General features: G+C 33.3%; 1 protein-coding gene across 1 annotated transcript; it reads left to right on the forward strand.

Moving 5' to 3' along the window:
- The first annotated feature begins 12163 nt into the window (after nucleotides 1-12163).
- On the forward strand, nucleotides 12164-16796 carry LOC145558332 (E3 ubiquitin-protein ligase RZFP34-like). The gene is made up of 12 exons (XM_081619544.1): nucleotides 12164-12377; nucleotides 12858-12945; nucleotides 13039-13098; nucleotides 14246-14278; nucleotides 14369-14446; nucleotides 14561-14604; nucleotides 15168-15208; nucleotides 15298-15380; nucleotides 15510-15601; nucleotides 16073-16142; nucleotides 16261-16299; nucleotides 16381-16796. Exons 1-12 carry the CDS (start codon nucleotides 12268-12270, stop codon nucleotides 16486-16488), a joined length of 846 nt encoding a protein of 281 aa, XP_081475670.1. The 5' UTR covers nucleotides 12164-12267; the 3' UTR covers nucleotides 16489-16796.
- The last annotated feature ends 4979 nt before the right edge of the window (nucleotides 16797-21775 follow it).

The following is a 21775-nucleotide window of genomic DNA, read 5'->3' on the forward strand; positions in this document are numbered from 1 at the left end:
GAGATGTAAATTCACCAGCATTGTCAAGCCGAATAGTCTTAATGGGAGTATCTGGAAAATGTGCCCGTAACTTAATCAATTGGGCAAGTAATCTCGCCAACGCCGGGTTACGAGTTGATAACAAAGACACATGTGACCATCTAGTTGATGCATCAATTAAAACCATAAAATATCTAAATGGTCCACATGGGGGATGTATGGGCCCACAAATATCTCCTTGTATACGTTCTAGAAAACTAATTGATTCAAAATTAATTTTAGCTGGTGATGGGCGAATAATCAACTTGTCTTCCGAGCAAGCAGCACATGAAAAATTATTATGAAGAATCTGCTGGCTCTTCAAAGAATGTCCACATGAATTCGTAATTATTTTTCGCATCATTATTGAACCGGGATGGCCTAACCGGTCATGCCAAACAACAAAATCATCAGTAAACTTCTGGTTTACTATAGCATGAGCTTCAATAGCATTGATTTTTGTGTAGTACAAACCACTAGAGAGTGTAGGTAGTTTCTCCAAAACATGTTTTGAGCCTTGAGTTATATTTGTGATTTGAAGGAATTCGTTATTTTCTTCATTAATTATCTCAATATGATAATCATTGTTGCGAATATCCTTAAAACTTAATAAATTTCTTTGAGACAATGGGGAGTATAAAGCATCAATTATTTTAATTTCAGTTCCCCAAGGTAACTTTATAGTGGCTCTTCAGGAGCCCTCAATGATATTTGTACTACTCGATATGGTAGTCACATTAGTTCTTTTCATCATCAAATGAGAGAAATATTTTTTATTTTTAAGTATTGTATGTGTAGTTGCACTGTCAGCAAGACATAATTCTTCACCATTCATAGCAAATTGAACTTGAGTAATATCCATGTTCTTCATGAAATAAAATACATGTCAAAATATTAAGCATAAAAATAAAAATGATAAAACAAATAAATCAATAAAAACACTCAAATAGCTCATAAATTTATAAAGCAAAAATCCTTATTACAACGAAAGAAATAAACTTAAATAAATCACTAGAATAAGCAAACATAAGTCTAATACTTAAAACTGACATAAAACAATATAATTTTAATTATTCCCTTCTGGGGTAGTGAAGAAATCAGCAACTTCTAAATGAGTTGTACTGCCAAAATCAAAATTATTCCCTTCCAAGGAAGTAAGGAAATCACCAACATTAAATTGATTGGCATTGCGAAAATCAAAATCACCTTCACCATCTTCAAGAACAAGGTTTGCCTCAACTTTCTTTCCTTTCTTCAATGATTCTTGGTAAAGTTCAATAAGATGCTTTGGAGTTCTACAAACCCGAGACCAATGACCTTTTCCTCCACAACGGTAACATATATTGTTATCACTTTTCTCTTTTTCATCCCTACGTTCCCACTTCTAGTGGGAATGTGAGTTTGTGAAATGACCTCCACGACCTCTACCATATCCACGCCCACGACCCCGGCCGCGCCATTGGCCACGACCACGACCTCTACCTCGACCACTACTGCTGGAATGGTCTCTGTTTTTAGTTTCTTTCCCGTTCTGGGTTGTCACATTCGCTTCAGGAAATGGAGTAGAGCTAGTAGGACGTGATTCATGATTTTTCATTAACAGCTCGTTATTTTGCTCAGCCACAAGAAGACAAGATATTAATTCAGAATATTTTTTAAAACCTTTTTCTCTATATTGTGTCTGCAGGACAATATTATTAGCATGGAAAGTGGAGTATGTCTTTTCAAGCATTTCTCCATCAGTAATATTTTCTCCACATAATTTCAATTGAGAAGTTATTTTAAACATAGTTGAGTTATATTCACTAACAGATTTAAAACTTTGCAATCTCAAATTCAACCATTCATAACGAGCTCTAGGGAGTATCACTGTTTTTTGGTGGTCATACCTTTCCTTTAGATTACTCCAAAGGATTTGTGGGTCTTTCACAGTTAAATATTCATTTTTGAGCCCTTCATGGAGGTGATGGCGAAGAAAAATCATGGTTTTAGCCTTATCTTGAGGTGTTGCCTTATTAGCCTATTTTATTGTTTCACCAAGCCCTTTAGCATCTAGGTGTATTTCAGCATCTAATACCCATGATAAATAATTCTTTCCGGTAATATCAAGGGCCACAAATTCGAGCTTGGCAAGGTTCGATATTTTTCACTATACAAAATAATATTAAAAGATAAGTATATATAAATAGTATCCAAAATATGTACTAAACGTTATAATCATGCGTAAATAAACCTGATACAAGTCATGCATAAATAAGAACGAAATAGAAGATGAGAACGTTAGCATGGAGAAAAATAAGAATGGAACCTTAAATTATATATCATGCTCTGTATTCGTTATATATGTTGATATTCTTATAAATAAGCATCAAAAGTAGATAAATGTAAAATTATAATTGTTATGGGTTGCGATCATACTTACATGATAATAATAATATGGGATTCTAGATAAATGTTTGGTAATCCTACTCAGTTGACTAGCAATGGTGTTGATAACGTGTTAAATATGGAAGAGAAAATAAAGAGAGATGAGGGAAGATTGTTACGTTGTATTTTATAGTCCATCTAGTACGGGATATATATAATGTACATTACCTAGGGTTACATCAATGGATAAGACCAAATACCCAACTTTAGAATATTCTAGATTGTACATGGGATAATAGTCATCCATATTTAGATATTATCATAACAAAAAGCAATATATCTACTACTCCCTCCGTTTTTAAATACTTGCTCCATTTCTCCATGGGCGGAGTTTTAGGAGAATTTGGAGAAAGTATTAAAATACAGAGGTAGTGGGGTTAATGGAAGGTAAATTGAAGGAGAGATAATTTAAAAGTAATAAAATTGGGTCCTACTAGTTGAGAAAAATGAATTACATATTATAAAAGCTTTCCAGATAAGAAAATGGAGCAAGTATTTAAAAACGGCCGCAAAAGAAAAGTGGAACAAGTATGTAAAAACGGAGTCAGTACAAAAAGTTCGTATAAAATATTTCAAATAATAATATGATAGTTATATTATATGGAGTACCAAATTTTTCAAAAAAAATGTTAGCAAAAAAGAGAAGGGTTTTTTTGGACGAAAAATACCACACTAGGAATTGACACGTGTCATTTCTGGTGTCTATTTTTATATTATATTATTGATTTTGTATGTAATCATTTTTGAAAATTAAGAATTACCTAATATGAAAGGTATAATATATATCAAATAAAATAGTTAGGAAGATATTTGTTAACTAAACATGGAAATTAAATTAACTATAATTACATAAGTTTTTTCACGTCTAATAAATTTCAATACCTTTAATAAGATCTAACAAGTATAAATAAAGTGGTATAACTTTAATATAGTCCAATAGGTTATGATAACATAAATGACACCCAACAAATTCCAATAAGTTTAATATAATGTCTCATAACTTCTAAAAGGTCTTTAATAAGGTCCAATGAAGCTAAATTAGGTGTTATAAATTCCAATCTAATGTAGGATTTCATTTTAGAGACCCACGACGTAGGATTAGAGGTGTCAAAATCGAACCAACCCAAAAATAATTATCGGTTTCGAACTGTAACCGATCCGATTTGATCCGATAAAATCAACACCCAAACCCGATCAGTAACTGAACCGAACTCGACCCGAATCCGAACTTGACCCGATCTGAAATTAACCCGGCACCGATTTGATCCAAACTGAACACAACACGAATCCGATTTGACCCGACCTGAACTTAAATCGAACCGATTTAACCCGACCCGAGTACAACTCGATCCGAAGTTGACCCGAAAAATAACTGATCAAATCCGATCTGTTTTGACCCGAACTGATAAACACGACCTGATTTTAACTCAATTTGATTTTTACCCGATCCGAAAAACCCGATCACAATTAATTATCAACTTTTTTTTTTTAGTTCTTATACTACTATATTAACTAATTACTAATAAGTTAACTTATTTTACTACAAAAAAAATATTCCAGAGTAACAAGTTTACTTCATGTACATACCAATTGTATAAAATTACTTTCTAAGCTTTACATTTGTCTCATCTAAAAGATGAAATTGAAGATTGTACAATTCAAGATTTATAATAACCTTAAAAAGATGACATTCTTATATGTATACTATATACCACTATATGTAACTATCATTTGTCAATATATCACTAGCTCATTATATTTTTTATCGTTTCACTTATATGATACGACTTCATATAAACCCAATAATAAGGTAAAAACTCAATAATAACTCTAGTTTAAAAGGAACCTTATTCGGATATGAATTTGGTCAACTCGACCAAAATCCAGCCAAGCACAAAAAGGAATTGAATTGAAATTGAACACTAATGATGAATCAAGGGTACAGATCAACCTTATCTTAATCAAACCGAACTTGACCGAATCAAAATCATTCGAACCGAAATCAACCTAACTGTAGACACCCATTTGTGTCTCCCTAAAACCAAACCCGGTGATAAGTACCTTTCACGTCGAATCATAATCGAATGAAACGAAAGTGTGGAAAGGTCTAGTGTAGCGGAAAGTTTTATTTCTTTTCTCTTCTCCCTGATTTTGAAAACTTTATTTTAAGAAAACAGCCAATCCAGTTGGTTGGTCCATAATATGGGTCCAATAGTGGTGTAGTTGGATGGGGCTTTCAAAGACCTTTCCAACGATATATTATAAGCCCAATTCCGATGAATATTGAGGAATTTATGGCCAATTTACTAAACTGGGCCCGGTTTGAGCTTTAAGTACGGCCCTATGATCTAGGGGAGGGCCTAATATAATTTATCATTCCTAATGTAATTAGGAATGGTTTTAGTCTTCTAGAACATTCTAGAAGGTCTTATCATTCTTAATTCAATTAGGACTCTTCAGATCAAATAGCATTTTCGATTGAAATTATATTATTTTATCTTCCAGTACGGTAAATTTATCAGATTTTCGAAAACGCGTTATAAGCCGGTTTGGCGTCCAACCCCAGGCCTTGGCGCCTGGAATCGGGATTAGCGCCAGACGCCAGCATTGGCGCCTGGCGCTAGCCACTGGTCCTGGCGCCAAGGTGGTTTTGTGGTCTTCAGACTCTGTTTTGATAAATTATCTTTTTTGGATGATTTTCTCTATAAATATCGTATCAAAAACTCCGTTTTCATTCACCAAGATTCACCAATTATCAATATTCATTCATCTATTCTCCCAATCATTCATCAAGAATCATCAATTCTCTTTCTCATTCACAAATCATTCTTCTATAATCATTCATCTCTATTTTTCATTCTTTTCTTAATTTTTTCTTTCAAATAAATAATTCCGCATTCACAAGATCTTGAAACACCTAGCCATATTCGAAGTTGCCTTCGCCCTAGACGTGAAAGGTTTTAATTTCTGAGGGTTTGGTCCCAAATCTCTCTTTCAATTATTTAATTTAATTGTTTTGATTATTATTTTCCTTGAAGTTACTAACGTGTGTATTTTGTTATTAGAAAGAGGTACGAGGCATCCAAGTAAGTGCTTTAATTGATTAATTGATATTATGATGTAGAAATCATGCTTAGATTGTTATTTTGGTTCCTAGTATCATGTCTAGGGTAATTTTAATATTAAATATGATTGCTATGATGCCTTTTATTCTCTTCCTAATATTTATTCATGTTAGTATCATGTTAGGGCTAAAGCTTTGATTTTTATTGTTTAGTGACATGCTAGGGTTTGTTATTAATCTTGTTAGTATCATGCCTAGGATCTTGCTATTCTTTAACATTATTATGATTATGATTATTATTATTATTATTCATGATGTTGATTATTTATTATGTTGCTTGATATGTATTATTATTTATATTCTTTATTGCTTGATCACCTTTATTGCATGTTAAAGGGAATTTGGTACTTGTAATCACGCTTAATAAGATAATTAATAATCTTGTTTAGGGTTAATTGTGATTATAATTCAAGTGATCGTCAATAATAGTTTATTTGTGCATTATATTCAACCAACATAGATAAACAGGTTTAGGGTTAATCCTATTGATTGCATGTTAGTCAGAAAGCGCACATGAATACGAGCAGAATAAAGTAGAGGCCTATTATTAGGGCAGGTTCAATCTCTTTTAGGTTGGATTTGTACCATCATCCCCGAACCCTTATTTGGTTCATGACCTTATGGAGTTGACGATCTCTTGGATCGTTAAGGGGTGTAACCTTCACCTCGTGAACGGTTTACAAGTTCCTTAAAAACTTGTTGGCGACTCTTTTGCTCTATCTTCTTCCCTTTTGGACGCCACCGTACTCTAGTGTATGATCACAGTGGGGTTCAAGTTAGTGGGATTTTTAAGGCTTGAAATTATTCCTTACACTAACACAAATCCAATCGACACGAAATAACCCGGTAAAAGCCCTTTTGAATCCGAACCGAAAGTGAACCGATCTAGAGTTGATCAGACTCATATCTGACCCGGAATCGATTTACCATGATCCGAATTTGATCCGGCCCGACCCGATCCGAGTTAAAAGAATAATTTTGACCCAAATATATCCGATACGAACATATCCGACTCGAGTAGACCCGACCCGAACTCCATCCGGTTAACCGAATTAACACCTCTACTTAGGATTTTATTTTCTTAGTGCGCCATGTAGGATCATAAATTTTTGTTGTAGCCAAACAAATAAGAGATTATTTATTTCTTTAAGTTAAGGGAAATTGACAAATGAGATTTTTAAATATAAACTAATTAAATATATAATATTATCTTTTCATATTAGGAATTTTATCTTAATATGTAACAAATTTTAGCACATAAACAAAAATGAATGATAAAAAGAACTCAAACAAACCATACATCGCACCGGCTTCCTCTACTGAGTTTAATAGAGTCTAGTAAAAAGGATGGATAACCCTTATCAAAACTCATTTTTCCTAAAATAATAAACTATCATATCTAAACTTCAGAGAACTTATCTAAGCTTAAGATCTATTTTGTTCACCTTCTTTTTCACGTATTTCAGGTGTAACAAGTTTAGATAAATTCAGTTACGGGTATGTTTAGTATACCTTATTTTCACTTATTTTAGGTGTAACAAGTTCACATTAGTCGGTACAAGTTTAATAAGTTTAGATAAGAGTTACTAAGGTAAAATTACATCTAAAATAACTTTGAATAACGTCTAATAAGTTCAGATAAGTTCATGTAACTTCAGATAAGTTAAGAGAAATTCAGAATAGACAAAATGAGGTGAATAGAACACACCCTAGTTCAGATTGCTTCAATTCAGGTGTAATATATCGTGGTAACAGTTACCCAAATTTCAAATTACAACTAAAATAAGTTAGAATTCACCCTAAGTTCAGATAACTTCAATTCGAGTCACGTATATTCAGGTCATATTCGGGTCATGTCAAAATATGGTCGGGTCATGTATGGGTTATTTAATTTGTGAATCAACCTCAAATCAATAATTTATTACGCAGTATATAATTTGTAGGGGTGAAGTTCGGTTTTCGGTATGTTTTTTGGCTGAACCGAAACCGAACCACTTTATTTTGGTTTTGGAATTTTGCAAAACGCACCGCACCACTTTCAGTTTAAAACCGAACCAAACCATACCACCAAAATTTCGGTTTTTTGGAAAATATAAAACCAAACCGCACCGAATTTCCTATCAAGCATCATAAACATGAAATTTAGCAAAAAAAAAAACAAAACCAAACCACACCAATCAAACCCAACTACACAAAACCAAACCAAACCAATCCAGATCCACCGCAGTGCAAAGAAGAGAAAAGGAACGGAGACAGAAAGGGCGGAAAGAGGCTAGAGAAAGATTAAGTTTTTTTATTTCTTTATATAATATGTAGAGTTCGGCTAGGGTATTTTAGGGTTCGGCCAAACATTCGGTTCGGTTTCGGTTATTCGGTTTTTTAATTTCCGAAACCGAACCATATAATTTCGGTTTCTGGATTTTGCAAATTGAAACCGAACCACTATAAAAAAAAAAAAAAAAAAATTAACAAACCACATTTGTCAAAGAAATTATAAGGTTATTTTAAGTTCAGGACATTTTGGGTATCGGGTTTGTTCGGGTCAATTTCGGGAATCGGGTCTGTTCGGCTCAAACAATTCGGGTCAGTTCAGATGTCGGGTAATAATTCGGTGAACTACACTTTCGGGTCTTGTATGGGTCGCGTCGGGAATAATACTGATTACGAGTCCTTTGTAAGTCAATGTTTTTGGGTTATATTCGAATCCTGGGTCGAGACATTCGGGTCGGGTTACCTGATCTGGGTCAGGATTGCCTAGTTATTACTAGGATGGCAACAATACGGAGTAAACACATGTGATCTCACTACTTCACGAACATTCTACACTCCAATTGGCGGGAAAAATTGTAGCCATTGGTAATTGTGACATCATACCAAAATATTCGTTTTTCATATCAAAATATTGTACTTCATACCGCCTTTAACAATTCTATGCTCCATTACCTTATATACAAAACAAATCATTACAATGATCAGCTTCATTTATTGCGCGGGAATATTCAATCACATTTATGACTCCTAGATACTATATAAACCATTACCACATCTTCTTTAGATATTAACCCTAACTCACATCTTCCCTAAAAAATTAGAAAAAAAAAAAAACTCTTCTAAATTCTTACTTCAATAACACCATGGGTAGAGGAAGAAACAATAATGCTGACATTAAAGGTTAAAAGTACCTTTCATTTATTCATACAGTCATATGCATTTATGTTTTGTTGCTTATAATTTCATTAATGTTTGTCCTGTCTAATAATTTGGTTACTTTTTTTTTTTTTTTTTTTTTTTTTAATAGTTGGAAGAGCCCTTCAGGCAAAAGCTCCGGTGACGCGAGCTTCAGTGGCAAGACGAAAAGTTACGGACGAAGAGTTCAAAGAGGCCTAATTGTACAAGGAGAAACTTACATTTAGGTTGTTCATGCGTCAAGTAATGTCTCATCTTGGCCCTATCAAACTAGGAAATTGGTCACCAAGGCTGGTTTTGCACCAAGCCTAGAGAAGATGTTCAATGAGGAACTAGACCATTACAACTTACGAAATTGGCATTTTTCAAACTTAAAAGACATTGGAAATGGTCAAAGGCTAATCTCACTTCCTGAGGTGGATGACAGGATTGTCAAAATTGAACAACTTGATGAAGATGAGAACCTACTCTCACTCAAAAGGCAGAGGAAAATTGTGTTTGTTGATCTCACTGCTGACCATTAGGAAACCTCATCTACAACAATCATCTTGTTCTAAGTTTTAAAATAGTTATATCTTCTTAGCATTTATCTTACCCTTTTTCCTTTTGCTCACAATGAAAAATGGTAAGGTAAATACTTTTGATAAATCTATGTATTGATCTACCAACATCCTTTTGTGTGTTATTATATGGTACTCTTTTATATGTTATAGTTTATAGGTAGATTATGAATTATGTAACTAAATCTTTTGTAATGACATTTCCTATCATTATGTAGTATTTTTATGCTTATAATTAAATTTATCACTCTTTGCTTCCTACAAATCTCATTTCTAAATTCGAAAATACACTATTAACCTATTTTGGACAATAATAATATGAGACACAAACTATACTCTGCTTTTTTCCTACAAATATAAAGTTTATAATACTAAAATTACTCCCACTTAAGAAAAATTTAAAGAACGACTTAAATCAAATAAATAACCATTAATATGAAACAAAAATGGGCCTAATTAGTAGCCCATTAACATTTATCCAACAATTTCTATCCTTTTAATACACTAGCCCATTACCATTCAACCTTTTTATATAAAGTTCATTAATGAGCCTACCAACATATTTCTCATTAATTTTCAGAATTTATAACTTACTTTCACTTAGGGGTGAAACTAATTCGGATATAAATTGAACTAAATCCAAAACCAAACCCTATTAGTATTTTGGTTTTGATTTTTTTTAAAAAAATTCAGATTGGATTGAATTGGAATAAATTAAATATATGGATTACATATTGGATTCGGTTTGGGGTTATAAAAACCAAAAAGACAAATTACAAACCGAATTTCGACCCATTACTTTAAGCCCGATTTTCTTTTTCCAACTATCCAACGACTTTCCCCTTTCATATAAACTACCAAATATATATATATATATATATATATATATATATATATATATATATATATATACATACAAAAAAAAAAACAAAAATAATTGTATTGGAACATCCATTTGAAAGAGTTGGAACCCCAAAACATTTAAAAAACATATACTACATAATTAAAAAAAAATCAAATATTAAAATGACACATGAACACAAAACTCTTTTTAAAAAATTCTCGAAATAAAAAAATAAATTAGTAACAAATAAAAAAAAAACCAAACAATTGGCCCGGTCTTAGTTAAAAACTAACTCGATCATATTTTAAGTTTTTAACTCCTACCTCGTCAAATAATGAAATATGGTATAATTGTCATTAAGTGAAATATGGAATAAAAGTTTAATAGTCATTATTATTATTATTATTATTATTATTATTATTATTATTATTATTATTATTATTATTATTATTATTATTATTATTATTATCATAAAATCTTAAAAGTATGAAATGTGGCTTTATATCATTAGCAATATCATTAGACATAAACTGAACTCTTATGAACTAAACTCTAATTAATCTGATGAGAACAGACACTAACCCACAAATATAATAACTAACCTTTTAATTAGGCCTAATAACCCACAAATCAATTCAATTCATTCCACACCTTGTACTCTTGTAGGTACTATATAACTTTTCACCAAATATACATGTCCAAATTCTAATTTACATTACACTATTCAATTTTTCATAATAATTTAGTTACCCAACAATAATTACAACCTATTTTGAAACCACCATAATGGTAACACTTCCTCCATTTATATGTCTACCATCAACGCATATCACCAATTCAACAACGATCACATACCCACCATTTCTTCTCAAATGTTTTCAATTCTATACTAAAACACAATTCATCATCTAACAGATCTACAATAATTAACTTTTCTAAATTCACTAATTGTAATCTACATTCACAAACTCTTTTCATTCTCAAGTTCAAAATCACATATTATACAACTAGTCTAACAATTAAATTAACAAAATTGACCAACATACATCATAACATTTTTTGTCATTTATATCCATAACTACAACTAAGAATTTGATATGAATTTTTAAAATAAAACATTCTTCTTTTTTATACAAATATATTACATATACTCCTAAAACAATATATTTTTATACTAAAATAACACAAATGATGCATTACATAATTTTTCTAAACAATTTCAATAGTACAACAATACACTTGGTCGCCGTCATCTCTTTCGCTTGCTCACCGACACCTTTTATTTCACCCTCCGTTGTTCTACACCATCTTATGTACCACATCAGTGTATGATTTCGCCGAACATCAATTCATACTCTAAACCACATCAATTTTTCATTACATCGAACGATCGTCCCTTCTTTTACTCTCAACCACCTTACTGACCTTATAGCCACCGTCGTCTTTAAGTCACCATCGCCCACCCTCGCCTTAAACACACCGTCGTTCTCCTTGAAGCCACCTTATTCAGCTTAAACCCACCGTCGTTGACCATCGCCTTAAAGCAAGCCACCGTCGTTGACCCTCGCCTTAAACCCACCGTCTTCGATCCTCACCCTTAAGCCACCGTCGTCGGCCATCCTAAGTCTCTACTCGCAAATATTCATCCCAAAAGTACAATTATTTTCAAATTAGAATTTGAATTTCAAAATTTTTCAGAACGAAATTTTCAAAACTATCTATTGGGGTGGGACCAAGTGGGCCAAACTCATCAGCCAATAAAAACATTTGTCTACGTGGGGTACACATAAAATAGAAACATATCCACATGTATAAGACAATATTTTTTTTTTTTTTTGGCTTTGTTTTAAGACAATCATTAATCCATTAAAAATAATTTAAAATATAATGATGGTAGGTTTTATCCAATCCACGTCAGCTCTGACGCGCTTCCAATACAACTAGTACTGTCGACCAAATCCTGCGTTTCATATAAATGTACTCTTCAAAATCGCAGCCTTTACACTTTAACCACTGTTTTATCAACTTTTTTTTTTCAACTATTGTACACTTTTTGAAATTAATTAATTGGTTGATTGATATTTATTGAAGTATCTTACATTGTAAAAATGAAGTTTGGGTTTGAGACGCAATTAATTATGGATTGCCCAGAACAAATTTCAGTGAATTCATCATCTTCTTCTGTCGATTTGATGGAGCTTTCATCTGGGAATTATGGGTATTTTTCATCTTTAAATCATCTACTTTCTTCCGCATTTTAGTGGGGTTGTTTCCTTTGATGTTGTGTGATTGTTAGATTGATTGTATTTCTGATACTTTCACCAAATTCTTCAGCTGAATCACTTAAATTTACTAACTTTACTATTTTAAAATGTTCGGATAAGATCTATATCAGACCAGATTAATAATCACGTATACTATTTTTCAATATTGAGAAAGAATGGCTAAAATCTCTCTTATTGTTGGTTATAAGAGGTAGGGACAATGTGACAACGCAACAACTAATTCCGGATCGAGTAATTGTTTTTGTTGTAGTGACATTCTGATATCAAGACTTTTAAGTCTTCTTTTGTGGGGTTTATTTAGTTAGTTGTGATTGTTGTTAAAATCTGCCTTTTTTGTTTCTTTAGTTTTCCGATTTTGGGTTTGTGAGAAATTCCCTGATCTTTTAACTTTGAACTGGGATTTGTGGATTCAGATGCAGGCACTACAGGAGAAGGTGTAAAATTAGAGCACCTTGCTGTAATGAAAAATTTGATTGCAGACATTGCCACAATGAAGCAAAGGTGATCTTTTGGCTGTTTAATTTTATAGCTCTTATAACACTTGAATTTTGTTGTTCTGAACTCTGACACTACTCCTGCATTGAAATTGCTCAGAATTCTCTTGAAATTGATGCTTTGGATCGACATGATATTCCTCGACATGAGATTAGAAGTGTAAGCTAAATTTATCCATAAGTTCTGACTCTTGAAGTCTTTATTATTCCCTTGAGCTAGAAAAGGTTGTTACTTTGGTAACAAATAGTGTATAGTTGAATGGCTAATGACTTAAAGAATAAAGATTTCACTATGTAAACTTTAGGAAAGTAATGCTTCATAATGTGGAAAAGGATGGATTAAATTTAATGAGAATCACATCCCATTCTTTCATTACATAAAATTCAGTTATGAGCCCTTTTCATATCATAAGATACTTGGATTCCTCTGCCCTTTTTGCTATTAGATTGTCAATTTCCAAATTCTTTTTACTGAAATGGATTAATCTGCTGACCAAAGTTCATGGTAAATAACATCATCTTTTTTAGAATGCACGGCATAACCAAAAAAGGGTGCATTTCATTATCACTTATTTGGACAAAGTCTTCTTTTGTTTAACTTAATTTCACTTATTTGAGAAAATGTAAGTCCATATAAATTCAATTAAGGGTTAAAGACCGGGAAAAATAAGGGTTACCCAAGTTTAATTTACAACAAATAGTTGCACCATTAACTGAATTTATCTGAATTTCAAACTAAATTGATTTATTTTATGTACTAAGTTGAGGAAAAAAGTACATGTTGATGATTATGTTTGATTTTCTTGACTGTCAATGAGATTGTAAGCTTGTAACAAATGAAGTCATTTTTTTTTTTTTTGACAGAACAAATGAAGTCATTAAGTAAACTTGACAATGTGCTTTAATTAGATCTTCATACTTATATGGAAAGTTGAACTTCATATCAGCACTAAACATCTCTCTTTAAATGACAAATACAGGCATAAATTCTACGTACTTTGTCCTTTTATAATAAGCCACATTTTAATTCTTGTTATAGTAAGTTGAAATTTTGATTCTCCCATGTCACTCATTAAGGTTACGCTTAACCAACATTCAAATGAAAATTAACATTGATTTGATACATTGATGGAGATAAAAACATTAAGTGAGTAACTGATAACTATGCTATTCTGTTCTCAATTCCTTGGTTACCCCCCAAGCAAATATGGCCTATTATAAAGGGAGGAGTAGTACTCTTTATATTGCTCTGTCACCAGTTTTATCTTTCCTTCTTTGGTAATGTATCTTTGTGTGGTTGTTTACAGGTGATATGCTCCCTTTGTGGTGTAGAACAAGATGTAAGTTCTAAAATTTTAAAATATGGATACTGGTATTCAGTATTATTAGGACCTTAGAGAATGAACTCATGTATAATCGGACTGCTGCAGGTTCAACATAATTGTACTAATTGTGGGATTATTATGGGGAAATACTTCTGCTCAAAATGCAATTTCTTTGATGATGACGTAAGCATCTTAGTAAATTTTAAATAGCTATGCTTGCTTGCTCGATCTAGATATGATTTTAGCTGACAATTACAGGGTATATCTTGATACAAAATTGCTGTTATTGGGTTTCAGGTCTCTAAGAAACAGTACCACTGTGATGACTGTGGAATTTGCAGGTATGTGGCTAAGTGGCTTTACTTATATTACATCTTTCATTTGAAATTTTGATCTATTGTTAAACCACCCTCTTAACTACGTTATTTATTAGAAGAAAGGCTATATTGAGCACATATTTCTGAACACAGTTTGATGTAGCATTGAACAAATCAAACAATAATGTATTTGTGACAGCCTAATGGAACAATAGTCGCAAAAACCTCATTTGTCAGGAAGCATATATTAGTTTTAAATAGGATGGTTGCTAAGATGGGATTCAATGCCAGCATTCAGCAATGAGGATGGTCACTTCTCTTTGATAGTGTTAGTCTTCTTTTGAAACAATTTTTGGTCAATGCTTTTAATTCTAGTTTGCATCAGTGTCACCGACTCATAGTTTTATCCACTGTAATGTCAGTTACATAATATTTGTCATGGTCAGACACTAAATTGGCAATTTTTTCAAAGTTTTATCCTAAGCTAGTTATTCTCTGAAATGTAGGCTGTTACTGGTTTTATTACTGGAAAGAATTGTGAATTTTTTATATTCATCTCTCATCTCTGAATGGTTCTGTTTGTGCAGGACCGGAGGCAAAGAGAACTTCTTTCATTGTTCATCATGTGGTTAGACCATAGAACCTTGCTTGAAACTCTCTAAGCCTTTTTATGTTGGTTCTAAAATCTGTAACTGTTTTACATCTCACTTTGATTAGGCTGTTGCTATCCAAAGATTATGAAGGGTACACACAAGTGCTTGGAGAAAGCAATGCATCATAATTGCCCTGTTTGTTGTGAGGTGGGAATTCTTCCTCCGATTCTTCCCTTTAGGTTTTCTGTGACTTATGTCTGTATAATTATCCAAAGAATACTTCTGTATGTTGAGCTTTATGTCATTAACATTGCTGCCACATTTCTATATTTGCAGTATATATTTGATACAACAAAGGAAATTAGTGTACTTTCTTGTGGGCATACAATGCATTTGGAATGTGCTAAACAGATGGAACAGCATTACCAGTAAGAAATTTAGGACCTTGATCTTTGGATTTAATTTTTTTTTTATTGCTGTATTTTTTTTAACAATTGGTTTTCAAGCTATTAATTAGTAAATTTTTGGAGAGCCAGATGAATCATGTCATCCCCATATTCAATCAAAAGGGGAAAGCTCTTTTCTTGAAACAATTTAAGGATAATTACTGTTCTTAAAAATCTTGAAACTCGATTGGAGTCTTGAGATTCCCTGAATCAATATCTTCTTGGCAGAATGTAGATGCTTCATTTTTTTTAATTTTTTTTTGCTTTTAGAGAGTACTGAGAAGGTAGAAAAAAACACAATTCGTCTTGAACTGATAACCTTGCATAAAACTTTTACAGCCTTCTATAGCTACGAAAATTAGAAGTTGTTACATGGTTTTTAATTTTTTAAAATTATAGCAGTGAATACATTTCTGGCACCTATTTTCAGCCATTTGATATCTACTCTTGCAGGTATGCATGCCCTATCTGCTTGAAGTCTATGTGTGACATGTCGAAAGTCTGGAGGAAACTCGATGAAGAGGTTTGTATTCAATATTTCAAGCTGCTTCTGTCCAAATGGACATTCTCTTTACCAGCAATTTGTTCTCTATTGTGCACCAAGTTTTAATCTTGACATCCCATAAATCAAAATGTTCCAGGTAGCAACCACTCTATTGCCTGAAGAATGTCAGAGGATGGTAAGTGATTATTCACTTAAAGTATACTTCAGAAGTTTTGGTTTATGCAACCTAAATTGTTTTCCTTGCGGACATTATTAGGTGCAAATTCTGTGCAACGACTGTGAGACTAATTCTGAAGTCCAGTACCACGTATTGGCACATAAATGCTTAAACTGCTGCTCCTACAACACAAAGTTGATAAGATGAGCTCCTACAGCACAAAGTTGATAAGATGAGCTCCTACAAGTCCGAATTCAATTTTCATAGGTTGAAAGATAGAAAGCACATTATTGGAATTCGTAATTCTCAGGTTGCTTTTTGATGAAAATCATACCAGGGAATACGGTGCTGGGATAGCTCAAATTCGTCAGTAGATTCGGGCTTCTTACACTTAGAAGTAGGGAATGGGATTATAATCATTGTTATATAAGACTGTTATTCTTACCATTGTTGTATTTTTTGGGCTGCAATTCATCTATTGAGTAAGGCATCATGCCGTCATTCTTTTCTTTATAGATTACCGTTTGTGGAAATATATTGTAGTGCTTGCATTATTATTTCATTGAACTCATACAGCAGCATAGGCGCATATCTCATCTATCTCAGCGTTTCAGCTTATGATTATCGTGGGCTGTGGACTCTGAATGATTTTACTTGATCTTAGTGATGGAATAATGGGTTGTCGAATCAAGTGTTAGATCGGGTTTGGGTTGGGTCATATCATATATGGCTAATATGCTTATTTGGGTAATGCTAGGCCAATGTGTAAATGTGTATCAAAATTTGGTGTCTTTCCGGTGAAATGACGAGAAGATCGGCTATTTTCAATAGTTGGATTGATGAACTCGATTTGATTGAAGTAGAATTCACAGGTGCTGTGCACACTTGGTCGAGGGGTAATAGCAAGGAAACTCGAAGAAGTGGAAGATTAGACCGAGCGCTGTGCAATAGTAAGTGGGTCCTCTGATTTGATCAAGCAAAGATGAAGCACCTCCCGGCTGTGCATTCTGATCATTGCCTATGCAATCCCTCCATCGCCCTTTGAGGTTCCAAGCAGCATGGCTATTGGCTAACATATGAAAATTTTAAAAATTTTGTGGAGAAGGAATAGAGAAGGTAATTTGATGCCCGCATTATCAAAGCTATCTTCGAAGTTGCAATGCTGGAATCGTGTTGTGTTTGGTAATGTTTTAAAGCAAAAATGAATCCTCTTGGCTCGTATTGGTGGTGTTAAAAAAATAATAAATTTGGCAGGTGCGAGTAAAGGATTAATTAAACTGGAGGCAAGGCTTTGAAAGGAGCTTGATTAGATATTGGATAGAGGAGTCAATTTGGTATCAAAAATCTCGAATTGATTGGTTAAAAAATGGGGATTGCAACACAACGTTTTTGCATCTTAGCACCATTATTCAGATATGGAAAATAAAAGTGTAGCTCTCAAGGATGACAATGATGAATGGCTTGAGGATAAGTTGGAAATACAAAATCACATTGTTCAATATTTTTCCAATTTGTTCACAGGAGGGCCGAGTGTGTTTGATGTTTATATTTTCCCGGAACTTTCTTCGCAAGATTGGAGTGGTTTGGTGAGACCATACTCTACTCTTGAGATCGACACAGTGATAAAAGAAATGAGTGTACTTAAGGTTCCCAGACCGGATGGCTTTCAAGCTTTGTTTTATCAGAAAAATTAGAAGATAATGGCTAGTACTGTGTACTAGACAATCATTCCTATATTGGAAGGAAAAGGCATCCCAGATTGACATAATGATACTCTCATCTCGCTCATTCCCAAGATTGATAATCCGGAACTAGCCTCTCAATTTTGTCCAATACGTTTATGCAATGTGGCTTATAAGGTGGTTACAAAGGTTCTTGTTAATCATCTAATAAAGCCGATTCTCCTTCATTTAATCTCGAATAAGCAAGCAAGCTTTGTGTCGGGGAGACAAATCACGGATAACATTGTTATAGTATAAGAAGTCATTCATACAATGAGGAAGAAACAAGAAGGAAAAGGGTTCATGACCATCAAAATATGATCGCTTGCGTTGGTCTTTTATTCGTGATACAATGGTTCAAATGAACCTTCCAATATTGACGATTGAGGTTATTATGGAGTGTATTACTACGGCATCTATTCAAGTTCTTTGGAATGGAGAACCCTCACAAAGCTTCAAACCTAGTAGAGGGATTCGATAAGGAGACTCTTATCTCCTTACTTGTTTGTTATGTGTGTATGCAGAGGTTCTATCAAGTCATTGAGCAATCAATTGTGAATAAAAGGTGGAAACCGATTAGGGAAAGTCGTGATGGCCCGACCTTGTCCAACCTCTTCTTTGCAGATGACATTATCCTTTTTGCAGAGGCTAATGTGGACCAAGCCGAAATTGTTCACTGTTGCCTTGAACGTTTTTATTGAGTCTTGGGTCAAAAAGTTAGTCTCAATAAATCATGGGTATTATTTTTGCCAATGTTGACCTTGAAGCACAAAATACAATTAGCTTGGCCTTACAAACGGAGGTAACAAGCGATACTGGGACGTATTTGGGAATGCCTACTCTCACTAATCGAGTGACTAAGGAAACGTTTAGTCATTTATGCGAGAAAATTAAAAGGCGTTTAGCTGGATGGAAGATGAAGTATCTCTCTTTAGCTGGCTGAATGACTCTTGCTAAATCCACAATTTTCACCATGAGTTTTTATTCGATGCAAACTGCAAAAATTCCAAAAACCACTTGTGAAGAGATCGATAAGAAGACTAGAAAGTTAATTTGGGGAGGTAATGAGGAGAAACGAGGGGTAGACCTACTGTCATGGGAGGTATTGCAAAGACCTATAGATAAGGGCGAAATCGACATATTTTCTGCAAAGCAAGCCAAGCAATGCCTCTTTTTTTACCAAGTTAGGTTGGAGGATGTTAGCCGAACCTAATGCTCTTTGGACCCGAGTGCTACGAGCTAAATATTAGAAGGATCGTTGCGACATGGACATGTTTGAACCAAAGTCGGGGATGTCTAATGTATGGAGCGGTATTCCTAAAAACGCTAAAACCTTGAATGAAGGCTTGAAAGTGGCGATTGGGAATGGTACAAAGACCCTTTTTTGGGATCACAAATGGGCTACTGACGAGCCCCTTATCATTGTAGTGGTGCAGCCACTTCCTATGGTGCTTGCGGGTGCTACGGTTGAAGAAATATGGGAAGAGAATGTTGGCTGGAGATGGAATATCTTTTCACCCTTCTTGGATCAAACCGTGCTAAAAAATATTCAGAACTATGAGGTGTGTGCAGACCCGAGTATTATGGATTTTGTCTATTGGAAAAATGGTGACTCTGGAAAATTCACAATCAGGTCTCTAGTGAGCATTATGCCGCATCATACAAATACACTTGATGAAGAGTGTTGGGATGTAATTTAGAACACCCCTGTGCAGCAACGAATTCGGGATTTCCTACCATGATCGCATTTTGGGAAGCCTGAATAGATTTAGGCGCAAGATGACTGATGATCTGAAGTGTTATATTTGTGGCGTGATGGAGGAAAGTGCTCTCCACATTATTAAGGATTAACCTGCAGCTCGAATGACATGGAGAAAGACTCTTAGTCCTTCCATAAGTGATTATAACATTAAGCTACTAAACCAATCTTAGCTTGAATACTTTTGAAAACTTATTGTTGAAACACTAGTGGTACTCATTGAAAATTGTTTGTTTGCTAACTACTAATAAGTTGTATAATGTATAAGTAAAAATTGTTCAAAAAAAATTATATTATGAAAATAAATATCATAACAATCCAATTACATATTCCATAATAAATAAAAATAAACTTACAAGAATATGCAAATAATGCATGAATCAAATTGATTCAAATATTAAAAATCGAAAAAAAATTCCTTTTAAGAAAGTAATTAAAATATTATGCAAATTGAAATCTTTATTGATTTTTTCAAATGTCCAAGTTATTATTGGTTTTTATAACAGAATTTATATTTCGTATATTGTTAGATTAATTAGAGATGATCACACTGAGCCCGGCTCGATTTTGGGCGGGTTTTGTGCAAAATTTTCCGGCCCGATTTAAAAAAAAAGTTTGGACGGGTTTGGGAAATGGATTTTTTGCATTTTTAGTTGATTTTTTTGGCCCGGCCCAAAACTGGCCTGAAAAGCTCGTATTGCTCGACTAGTTTGGGCGGGTTTGGGCACACGTTTTCCTGCACGAAGCTTGGTTTGGCCCGAGAAATGGGCAAAATTTTGTGACCTTGACCCGACCACCCATTTATCACCTCTAAGATTAATAATCAATTTTTTATTTTCCACGACTCCGCGATGAGATTGAATTCTTGCATATTTAATTTCATTTTTTTTTATTTGTGGGCAAAGTAATATTATTCCTCAAATGTATATTGGGATGATACTATTTTGGGCAAAGTAATATCATTATATATATATATATATATATATATTTGCTATTGTACAAATAACAAAAATAAACTATATGTATAATGACTTCAAGGATGATGGGATGAGCCATATTTTGGGCAAACACTTCCCTAAATCAATAACTGACCCTTGTGTTTAGCACTTTAGGAGAGTTTTAAAAAGTTTGATTCATGTTTACTTTGTTTCATTTTTGCCTACCGACCTTACACATTTTCTCAAACAATCATATCAGTCATTCTAAATATCACTTTTTTTTAGACTAGGTTTCCTTATACAAGTACTTACTTTTTTTTTTTTTTTTTTCTAGAAAATGGAGTATAATAAGTCCGAGCTTAAAAAAAAAAAATAGTATCTTAGCTTATATTGATATGGGTTACCTATTACAAAATAAATAGATGTAATAAAAATAAGTTAATGTTTCAAATAAGTTATCAATTTAGTATGTGCAATTCACAATTATAATATAATTTTTGTTAGGTTGGTGAGTATGTATGCTTTGATTAATGCCAATCATTAATATTTATAATTGAACATGTAGGTTGAAAGAAATTACTAGATTATTCTATAACTTCTATTCTTCATCATTCTTGTAGTCATATCACATATCATATATTCTAGCTACTTCTCTAATGGTTTGCATGATACAGAGCTTGTAGAAAAATCTAGAGATATGAGTAGTACTAATTTACTAACCATATACTACATAATTCGAAAACTTCACTCTAGAACATGCATAAATATTTGGAAAATTTACGAGGAAGGTCCTTTTATGAGGTCGACCTTGTGTGGAAGGTGGCACGAAAGGTCCTTATATGAACATTGGGTTGTGAGGAGGGTCCTTTGACCAAATTCCGGCGTTGACCAATTTTTTCCGGCCAAAAATAATTACGTGATGTGCACGTGACCACTTAAATGAGGTTTTTTTTTTTTTTTTTTTTTTTTCCTTTTTCCCTCTTTTCCCTTGATTTCCCTTTCCCCCTTTAAATTAAGCTCGGAAACAACAATTACAATTAGAATTATGGTTGTTAATTGTTATAGTGTTTGATTTC

The sequence above is a fragment of the Chenopodium album genome, chromosome 9 (genome assembly GCF_948465745.1).
Source record: "Chenopodium album chromosome 9, dcCheAlbu1.1, whole genome shotgun sequence".
Taxonomy (NCBI): Eukaryota; Viridiplantae; Streptophyta; class Magnoliopsida; order Caryophyllales; family Amaranthaceae; genus Chenopodium; species Chenopodium album.

Bases quoted from the DNA above. Each gene is read 5' to 3' on its own strand.
- LOC145558332 (XM_081619544.1), top strand. From the start codon at position 12,268: ATGAAGTTTGGGTTTGAGACGCAATTAATTATGGATTGCCCAGAACAA. The intron at 15,209-15,297 runs GTTAGACCATAG...CACTTTGATTAG, and splicing joins CTTTCATTGTTCATCATGTG to GCTGTTGCTATCCAAAGATT. The intron at 15,602-16,072 runs GTAAGAAATTTA...CTACTCTTGCAG, and splicing joins CAGATGGAACAGCATTACCA to GTATGCATGCCCTATCTGCT.